We start from the raw sequence: 10,758 nt of genomic DNA, 5'->3' as shown, positions 1-10,758 counted from the left end.
CCTCAAGTCCTTTGGTCTCTAGGCGTTCTTTCTTTTTCCACCTTATAGAATCTTTATACACGTGTTTGATGTTATATGCAGGGATTTTTAATTGTAGGGAGAACCAGAGAAGAATGGGGCTCCATGTTGGTGGAAGCAGAAGTGTTATCAGTTGTATATTTTAAAATTTCCACTTAGTTGGTGCTTTCCTTGATTTCTTTCTTTATTGATTTACAATCTCATTCTGTTGTGGTCTAATGATTTAGATCCTTTTATGTTTATTGAGACTTGTTTTAAGACCCAGCATATGGTCTATCCTGGTGAATGTTCCATGTGTGTTTGCAAGGAATATGTATTCTGCTGCTGTTGGGTAGAATTTTCTGTAAAAGTCAGTTTGGTTGATTGTTTTGTTCAAGGGTTTTATATCCTTACTGGTTATCTATCTGTCTACTTGTTCTATCCATTACTGAGAAAGGAGTCTTGAAATCTCCAGTCTAAAAGTTAATTTGGTTGTTGGTCCTTTCAGTCTTGTTTAGGCTTTATCTGTTTTGGATTCCTGCCATTAGTTTAATATATATTATGATCATTATTTATTACTATTCTGAGTCTCTTATCACTATAAAATGTCACTCTTTGTCTGTAATAATATTCCTCGTCTTAGAGTCTATTTTGTCTTACTGACACAACCACTCTAATTCTTTCATGTTACTGTTTGCATAGTCTATCTTTTCTATCTATTTCCTTTCAGTCTACTTGTCTTTGAATTTAAAAAATGCCTCATTAAAAAGTGTGTATATTTGAAACTTGCTAAGAGGGTAGATCTTAAAAATTCTCATCACAAGAAAATAATTGTAACTATGTGTGGTGATAGAAGTTAACGAAATTTATTGTGGTAATCCTTTCACAGTATATACACATCAAATCATTATTTTGTACACCTAATACTAATGCAATGTTGTATGTCAATTATATCTCAGTTAAAAACAAATGTATCTCTTGTAGGCAACCTGTAGTTGCATTTTGCTTTGTTTTTGTTTTGCAGGGGAAGATTCACCCTAAGCTAGCATCTACTGCCAGTCTTCCTCCTTTTTTATTCCTCCCTTCACCTCAAAGCTCCAGCACATAGTTGTGTATGGTTGTGAGTTCTTCTGGTTCTTTTCTGTGAGCTGCCACCACAGCATGGCTACTGATAGACGAGTGGTCTAGTTCTGTGCCTGGGAACTGAACCTGGGCCACTGAAGTGGAGCATGCCAGACTCCAACTAGGCCATCAGGGTTGGCTCTGGATTTTGTATTTTAAATCTAATATGACGATCTCTGCTTTTTGACTGATGTATTTAATTTATTTACATTTAATGTTTTTAATCATGTTGTTGGCTTTAGGTTAGCCATTTTGCTATTTTGTTTTCTACTTGTTCCATTTCCTTTTTATTCCTCTGGTCCTTCTTTGCTGTCTTCTTTCATGTTAACCAAGTACTTTTTTTGTATACTATTGTAGTTTATCTATTGACTTTCTGAACTTTATTTCTTTGACTCCTTTGGGGTAGTTGTTCTAGGGGTAACAATATGTATCTTTAACTTATCACAATCTACTTCAGGTTAATACTGCCTTGCTTCCTATAAAATATGGAAATTTTGCACCATTATGGTGTCATTTTCCCCACTTCTTTGTGCTTTCATTGTTTTATGTTCATATATTTCAGCTTATTGTAACATAATTTGTTTATTGTATATAAGAATGTGTATATGTCTTTTGTATTTACCCACATTTTTACCATTCTTTGTGTTCATTTTTCATTCCAGTTTATCCAAATTATCATCTGATGCTATTTCTCTTCAGTCTGGGCTTCTTTCAGCATTAATCTACTAGCAATGAATTTTCTCAATTTTTTGTATTCTTGGAAATGTTTTATTTCACTTTTACTTTTGGAGTATATTTAAAACTCATGAATTGTTTTTTTCTGGAATTTTCCATTTGATGTTTGACTGCAGGTAGCTGAAACCATGGAAAGTGAAACTGTGGATAAGAGGGGGCTACTGTATTTGCTTGTAATAGGAAGGCTTGTACAATTCCATCTGCCTTCGGGAGGGCTAGTCCAGTTCCATTTGCCTTGTCATGGCAAGATGTGGAAATCCTATCCTAGACTTTTGAAAAGAGCCTTTTCACACATTTCTAGACTTCCATTCAAGAGACTGGACCTTACCCATCCATCTTCCACGTGATTCACTGGAGTAAAAAGTCAGTGTGGCCTCCTCTAAAAATTCTTTCATTCCATTTCTCAAGGGATAAGCACTGAATTTCTCAGACTGAATTTATTGTCTGGAACAGTGATAAGTGTCTGTCATAAGTCTCTCTTGAACAGTGATGTGTAGCATAGGAAGTCACATCATCTCTTCAAACTTTCTTATCCTCATCTGTGAAGTGGAATATACTATGTAACTTCACAGAGTTGCAAGTGCTAATATCTATACCTTAGTATTTAGTACAGAAACTGACGCATGGTAGATTGCTGGTAAGTATGAACTGCCATTATTTTTGTCTCATTTCTTTTCCTCCCTTCCTCCGTTTATACTTTCCCTTCATTTTTCTTCCTCATCTTTTCTTTTGTCGTCATCATCTTCTTTTTTTGTTAGTCCATGATGCCTAGTACAGGATTGGACATACAGTAAGTAATACTGACAGAGGGGAACATTCTACTGTCAGGAGGATAAAGACAAATGTTTAAAAAAGTATTCTTTATTTCTTGTAATTATGTATTAGTTTTCTCATTGCTTCCTTGCTCGCTTGAGTCATTCATTTATTCAAATTTGTCTTGCAAAGAAGGCCAACTGGCTCTAATTTGCCTTTGCTTCTCACTGGGAAGGAAGGCCTGCCTTGACATGGGTGCTGCTGGCAAATCTCTGACACTTACACAGAGTGCCCAACTGAGATATGTGATACATGTTAGCCTTCTGCCTGGCTGACCTCAGGTATGTCTCATCCCTTTTAGTTCACTGCACACAACCCTGGCCCATTTCCAAAACTAATAAAGGCAGGGCACTGCTCTGCCTCAGTGATCTTTGTTCAGTCCCCTGCAACACAACCCTCCATTCTCTCGGGAAATGTCAGTCATGAAGTCCTATTTAATGACCATTTCCATCCTTCTGATGCTGGTTCATAAGACTCCAGGTAATTCAGGCCTCTCTCAAAGGTTCTGGGGTCTTGCATGTGGTATTGGTATCTTGGTGATCTCTGAGATGACTCCTACTCACATATAGTAGGCACTACCTAAACCCTTTTTCTCATCTCAGATAGGTTGTGAATGTTACTCCAAAGGTCCATCTCATGTCAAGATCTCCCTTGGTTCTGCTCTGCCAAGACAAATTTAAGAGGTTGTTGCTCCTGGGGAGTGGAGTGTTGACACATGAAGTGTTTTAGATAGTGCTGTCATTGGGATGGCAGCTTGATTTATGGGTTAACTGTGAGAGATTGGGTCCTCCTTTAGGAGGGATAAAGGGCAGTTTGGAGTTTGGAGAGCGAGTTGTGTTGGGGATGCTATATGACCTTAGAGACAGAGTAATATTGGAAAAATGAGCGGGGATGAGGAGGGATTGAGCAATTCTATCTGTAGACTTGGGCTGGACTATTGTTTTGGTGTAGTCTGGAGAGGGAATGGTATTCTTTGTTGAGTGGGGCTGGGGGTGGAGTTGGGTAGAACTGGGAGTTAGAGTAGAGTGAAGTAGTTGTGCTTTGTTTTGGATTGATGTGAATTGGGGTTGGGTGGCTTGGCTAGTGTTAAGTTTGTGTTAAGTTTTATAATTGAGCCTTAGGTGGTTACCAGAAAACATAGAGCTGGGACATGGAGTTAGTTGTTTGGTTCAAGCTAGGTTAAGTGCCTTATTCAAGCAGGGCATATGTGTGGTTTATCTGGGCAGGGGTTGGCTTAGCCTGGGTTTAGGGGTGATTGAGCTTGGATAAGACAGTCAAATTCATCAGAGCAGAGCTGTGGATGTTGAAATGGGGAGAATGAATGCTGGATGAAAGATATCCAGTAGTGTTTTCAAATTCTTAAAAAACTTTCTTGAGTGTGATTTACAGGGACACTGAAGAACAATAACCATAATTGTAGGCAGTGAGGATAAATGAAATCAGGAAGCTTGAATGTCCTTAAGTGTTTCCTGTCAAACCTTGGCAGGAGAAACATGGGAGTAGTTTCAACTCAGATCTGTAGAAAACCAAGGTTGTTTCTCCTTTCGTGGGACTGAGTTCAGTCACCGTGTCTAGTGTTTTCTCCTCCTCCCCTTTCTCCTCCTCTCCCTTTGCTCCTCCCCCTTCTCCTTCCCTTCCCCAGCTTCTTCCTACTTCGCATTCTCTTACCCCCTATTTCTCATCCTTTTCCATCCTCTTTACTCGAGAGATACTTTTCTCATGTTCAGTAAAGCACAGTTGCCACGTTGGAGTAGTAGTCAAAACCACAAGTGGGTTTGCAAAAAGAACAACAAAAAAGGAAGACAGCACTCTATGCTTCAAAAGTTGTACCTGGTGTTCCTTCCTTCATAATCATTTAATACTTTCACCTGGCAAAATTTATGGGCAGGAACTGTTCTGGACAACCTTTTCTGGGACAAAGTCATTTTTTCCTTTTATCACCCCAAATATATATATGTATATGAAATGAAACTGCTTGAAAGCCAAGACTGTTTTTTAAATCTATGTATTCCTGGTCTTGAGCTGAGTGCTTTGCACAGAGTAGGTTTTAGTAAATATTTATTGAGTGAATGAGTATGTAAATGACTTATGCCTAGTAAATATATACAGATAGGGACAACCTTAGAAGTTGGATGGGGAAGAATCATGTTTGGGGTGCACAGGTGGCAGAGAACTCATGTATCACTGGTTTTTGCTCTGGATGGAGCTGTTAGAAAGAATCTAGAGAGTATGGTTTTTTTTTGTTTTGTTTTGTTTTTTAAAGATTTTATTTTTTCCTTTTTCTCCCCAAAGCCCCCCGGTACATAGTTGTATATTCTCCGTTGTGGGTCCTTCTAGTTGTGGCATGTGGGACGCTGCCTCAGCATGGTTTGATGAGCAGTGTCATGTCCGCGCCCAGGATTCGAACCAACGAAACACTGGGCCGCCTGCAGCGGAGCACGCGAACTTAACCACTCGGCCACGGGGCCAGCCCCGAGTATGGTTTTTTTTAATTATGATATTTTAATTTACTCTTAAAACAAGTCATGTGTGGGAAAATGAGCTGGGCAATGTCTATGGGTGATTGTGAGAAGGTCAGGCCGGGTTGTGGCTCTCACTTCAAGCAGGAGCCCATCAGTATTTTCTGGGAAACTCTTGCAAAGCACCCTTGCTCTAGCCTCTCCCAAGACCTATGGGATCAGACTCTCTAGAGACGTGATGTGAGTATACTTAAAAATTCCCTGGGTCATTATAAACTATGACACACCATATTAACCTGCTCCTTCACAAACACAGTTGAGATTTTCTGATCTGGTGCACCCTTCCATTCCCATTTCTCACATGGGGAGACTAGGTCCAGAGCGTCAGAGGCTACGCTGGGATTCAAAAGCTGGACTCCTCTGACTTCAATTTGAGGGTGGAGGGATCATCAAAGGTGACGTTAACTTGAATGTGGGTGGCACAGTTTGTCATGACAGGGGGAACATAGCGTTAGAACAGCAACAGGAGTGAGAAACTCTACAAATGTCTTTGACAAAGCTTCTGTTTGTTTGCTTATTTAACCACTGTTAGCAGAATCCTTCAGGATTCTTGACCTGCTTTCCGTGTAGAGAGAGTAAGGAAAAACCAGCTTGCCTGATCCTCATTCTTGGTATCTATGTTCTTATCCACCCTCTGGTGACTACAAAGAAGAGACCTTGGGTGCCCCAGTTTCCATCCAGTGTGTTTGGGAGAAAAGGAAAGCCCTCCGGCTCAGATGTTAGCCAGAAGAATGTGGGTGTCACTCTGGGGAACCCCTCTGCAGGACTCCTCCTCTTATAAGTAGGATGGTGCCGAAAGAGAGACAAGTTTCAGGATGAGGATGAGGATTAATGTAGTAAACACATTATCATGATAGAGAAGCATGGACGAAGGGTGCCATTTTTAACCTCCTTCCTCTGGTTCATCAGCAGTCTGGCTGATGTGGCAGCAATTGAGTACCTGCTCTGTACTGGAGTGCCAATTTCCGGGGCAGTTCGTATGTACACCGACACCGAAAAGCTATGGGATATCCGCCACTGAGGCATTTTCTTTTCTCCTTTCTTTCCAGTTACCTTCTCTGACTTCACCTAAACTTGGAAAATTTTGCTTTCTCTTGTGAAAAATTTAGCAAAGGTTCTTTTTTTCCATGCAGGAAATAACAGCAAGCTTACTTTGTCCAATTTTTATTAATGTGAGTGGGCATTAGAGACCCCAGCATGCTTAGCACTGAGTACATGGCCTGGCACAGAATGAGTGCTCCTAAATGGATGTAGAATGAGGGGATAGGTGGATGTTGGAAAGGTCCTTGAATGCTGGGCCATGGATTTTGGACTATCTATTGAAAGATGTAGAAGGCCCTATGCCTGCAGATATCATGCAGGAAGATGCCAGCCTCTCCTAGAAATCCTATCATATAGAGAGGCAGTGTGACACAGAGAGGAAAGAGCATGGACTTAATATTATGTAGATCAGAAATTGAATCCTATTCTTGAATCCTGTCCTTGGTCAAGGACAAGCTATGGAATGTGAACAGAGCAAGGTCTCTCTTTGAGCCTCAGTGTCTTCATCTAAAAAGTGGAGATAACAGCAGGCTTTTATGTATGTGATAGATGCTGGACATATGGTAGTGAGTGTTAGTATTATTTTCTTTCTAATGGCTCCTTTGTCTTTAAGAGTTCCAATAGGTAACTAATACTATTGATGACTAATATTTATAGAATGCTGATTAAGTGTCAGGAATTTTTCACTGGGATATTTTCAGCTGAAAAGGCTGTATACACATGCCCATATCTGGATGACTGATACATAGCTATCAATATTCACAAATAGGATTTAGCCATATGTGGAAGGTGTGGTACAGATTTGTACAGTGAGCACATGTGTATACGCTCAATTTATGTGTGACTGTGGACATGTGAATAAAATCCCTTGTGCGTGTGGGCCTCTGTGTGTGCGCCAGTGTGCTGCCCATGTGTGTACATACATACTCACGTATGCCCATGTATGCCCATGTATGTACTTGTGCTGCCCATGTGTGTACAGTATCTGTTCCTGTGGGGCCAAAGTACAGAGAGAGGCGTATGTGGTACATGTTTGCTTAAATGTTTCAAAATATGTAGGCATACAGGGCCGCAAATACGTGTGTCCTGCTTCAGAGGAGATCCTGGCTGTCTGTAATGAGAGCCGTGTGTGAGGAGCAGGCATCTGTGGGCATTTGGGAACATGTCCAATAGATGCTCACAGGGGCGCCCTTGAAGTCCTGGACCCTCAGGAAAAGACTTTCGTAGCAACAACACTGCCTGATATTTAATTACTTCTTAGTACGTGGCAGATACTTTTCTGAGCATTCTGTATGTGTGAATTTAGTCATCACAAAAACACTAAGAAGTTGGCTATATTGTTATGCCCACTGTGACGACAACACAGTGGAAGGCTAGAGGACTGAAGTAACTTGCTTAAGGATGAAGAGCTATAATGACAGAGCCCAGATTTGAACTGAAGTGGTTTTGACTCCAGATCCCGTGCTTTGAATATTCTTAGGTCCTGTTATCTTTAAATCATGCCCCCCCCCCACTTGTATTATCACTGCTGCATAGAAACTAAACATGGCTATGTTTTTCCCAGGTGGCCTGTTCAAATCCAACTATGGCAAGAGCCAAGAGCCTTGGAATCCATGCCAGCTTTACCAAGGCATGTGCAGAAACACCTGCAGAAAACAGGAAATTCAATACTTTACCTGCCTAAATGAACAAAAGTGCTGCCTGAAATTTCCTGCAAAAACAGCCAGTTCTAACCACGCGAAGGAGGATTACAACTCTGCCTCCAACTAGTCAGTTACAAACACTTCAAGCTACCCTGAAACTTGAATATCACCAACCTTACTCTCTCCTGGAGTAATTCCTCCCCATTCTGGAACACCTTCTCCATAAAAATACATTCCCTCTCATGTGTGTGTCTTTCATCTATGACCAGTCATCACCGGACAGGGGAAGGTTAGGCTGGGAGCTGGGGAGCCACAGAGTATAGGAAAGGACACTCACCAAAAAAGCAAATAAGGGTGCAAGGGCAGCTCAGTAGATGTTGAGGGTACCAAGGAAGGGAGGAGATCACATTTCTGCTCAGCTTTGGTACCACAAAGAGGGTTGTGATACATTCTGGAGGCTGCAGAGGGAAGGTGACAACTGGATTGAGTCTGGATGATCCAGGCAACATGTAGAGGAGATCACTGAGTCCTCCGAGTAAACATTGTAGGATCGGGACAGAGACAATAGGGCTGCCTTTGATGTCCAGAGAACTATGCTGGTCTGTTTGTACGATGTGGTGTCCTCAGAAAGAACCAGAACCAGACAGATGGATGGATGGAATTGAGTGTAGGAATTTTTGGATAAATTAGGACAAAATTTTCTAAGCAGTAGAGCTTTTGGAAAGTGGAATATACGGGCTTGTCCCTGGGCATTCTTCCAGTTTTGAGGCTGGAGGACCATTTCTGGATGCAGGACAGAGGTGATGGTGGTTATGGTGTTAGAGAGGGATTTGGAACAGAAGTCGGACATTGTACTTGATAACCTTTAACATCCTTTCCTTCCTGAGTATTGAGGAATATTGCTTTCTCACTCCAAACTTAGCTCCAACTAATATTTGACATACAATGGAATTTTTGTTGTGTTACATATACTCCTCTTCTTTGGCTAATGTCTCATCGCTCCTCCTCTTTGGATCCCAAATTCTAGAACTAGTGTTCCCAACTAAGTTCTCTAAGTTCCAGATTCCTAATTTCATCTCACCTAAGAGAAATATGGCTTTTGTGCTTATCATTTCAGTGAAATGGTCCTGGATTTGCTCACAAATGCCTTCCTTGTTGAAAAACTTGAGCATTCTTTGAGTTTTACCATTTACTTTGCTTCTAGCTACCATTTCACTGCACTGCTCTCAGTCTTTCCTTGAAACCCTTGTTTGCCTTGGCTTCTGGTCTCTGGATCTTCTTGGTCATTTTGGGTGTTTCTTCTTCTGCCATCTGCCCCAAGGTATTTCTTTGTCACCTTCCCTATTTTGTCTTTCTCTCTTTTTCACTAGAGACACGTTACCTGCATTGTTCGTTATTAGACAAATGAAATCCCAGCCCAAACCAATGGATGAAAGGCCATGCACTAAATGACCAATTTATGCAGCTAGATTTTAATTTTTATGGGACTCAGAAATCTGACGGGAAAATTTAACGATGTTTGTATCTTCGAGACTCACTGACATTCAGATATGTTTGCCAGACAGGGGATAGATAGTGGCTTGGAAGAAGCCAGGTTTCAAGGAAGGGCGCAGAAACTTTGTGGCATAAGTAGTATGGTCAGACACAAATTTTAGTATCTGAAAGAAATTGTTGGTCCTGGGTTCAGCATTGTAATTGGAATATAATATTTCTAGACTTTTTACTTCAGCAGTACTTGTAGATGGAAAATTGTTGTATGGTTGTAGAATTCTGGATTTAAAGCACAGATTTCCATTTCTCTGGTTTCTCCATGTCTTAGAGAAGGAAACATGAATATGGAGTCAGGAGGATTTGTTCTCCGTTCCCCATTACTGCTCAGAAGCTATGTGATCTTGGGAAAGTTCTGTATTTATATATTCAACCCAGACAACATCTCAGTTCCAGACTCACATATTGAGTTACGTATTTATGTCTTCTTGGATTTCTCAGCCATCTAGGACTCAAAATATCCTAAACTGAATCCCAAATCTGTTTGCCTGGCTTTTCCTTTGTCTTCCCTTTTCAGTCACTGACATCTACAATTTGTCCTGTTGCCCAGTTCAGAAACTGGGGAGTCATTCTTGACCTCCCCAATTCATCTTGAGTCACCAAGTCCAAACCAATAAAATGTGTTTTACATCCAACTCTCAAAATGATCTCAATTTAATGAGGAAATTAGTCTTTACATAATCAAAAGTAGAGGATTCACTGTTCTTAAAGTGAAAAATCTCAACTAATTAAGAAACCATTAATGTTTTATTCGCTTGAATGTACATTTTGACTCCTTTAGAGGGACCTTCTATGTCATAGTCCCCTTTGCTCCTCTCAACAACTAATGTGATTTCTTTTTGGTGTTTTCCAATGTGCATTTGTCTATCTTTATTTCGATTGTTAATAGTACTCCCATCAAGTAATGTCATCAAAATTTGCTATTTTATTAGACCCACTTCATTCTCCACAGCATAGCATCAGTTTCTCTCATTTTTCCTTCTTGAGTTTCACTTTCTCCACTGCTCATCAACACAAATCTTATAGGGATTTTTAGGTAAATTAAGTTATAAAAGAAAGCCTGTAATTTTGATGTGTTAAGCAGCAAGGATGAAGCGATTCCCCGTTCCTGGCTGATGGACATTCTCTTCCTTCCTTCCTGAAAAACAGTTCTAATAAATGGTATACACTTATTTTAAATAGTTGAGTCTGGTCATGCTTGTGCAACAATTTGGCATAGTGTGTAAGATCCTAAGAAGAGTGGAGGTGGAGTACAGGATGTGGACTCAATTCACACATGGCCTGACTTTCAGATCCTCCTTCATATTCCCTTCTATGGCCTGGAGAGTCCACGACTCCAT

The 10,758-nt window shown here is 40.6% G+C and overlaps 1 protein-coding gene across 1 annotated transcript; it reads left to right on the top strand.

The window, feature by feature from the left end:
• Positions 1-3,080: 3,080 nt before the first annotated feature.
• DEFB116 (defensin beta 116) lies at positions 3,081-7,997 on the top strand. Its single transcript, XM_014845109.3, has 2 exons — positions 3,081-3,147; positions 7,792-7,997. Exons 1-2 carry the CDS (start codon positions 3,081-3,083, stop codon positions 7,995-7,997), a joined length of 273 nt encoding a protein of 90 aa, XP_014700595.3.
• Positions 7,998-10,758: the final 2,761 nt, after the last annotated feature.

The sequence above is a fragment of the Equus asinus genome, chromosome 15 (genome assembly GCF_041296235.1).
Source record: "Equus asinus isolate D_3611 breed Donkey chromosome 15, EquAss-T2T_v2, whole genome shotgun sequence".
Lineage (NCBI taxonomy): Eukaryota > Metazoa > Chordata > Mammalia > Perissodactyla > Equidae > Equus > Equus asinus.
This window is presented reverse-complemented; position numbering and strand designations above follow the sequence as displayed.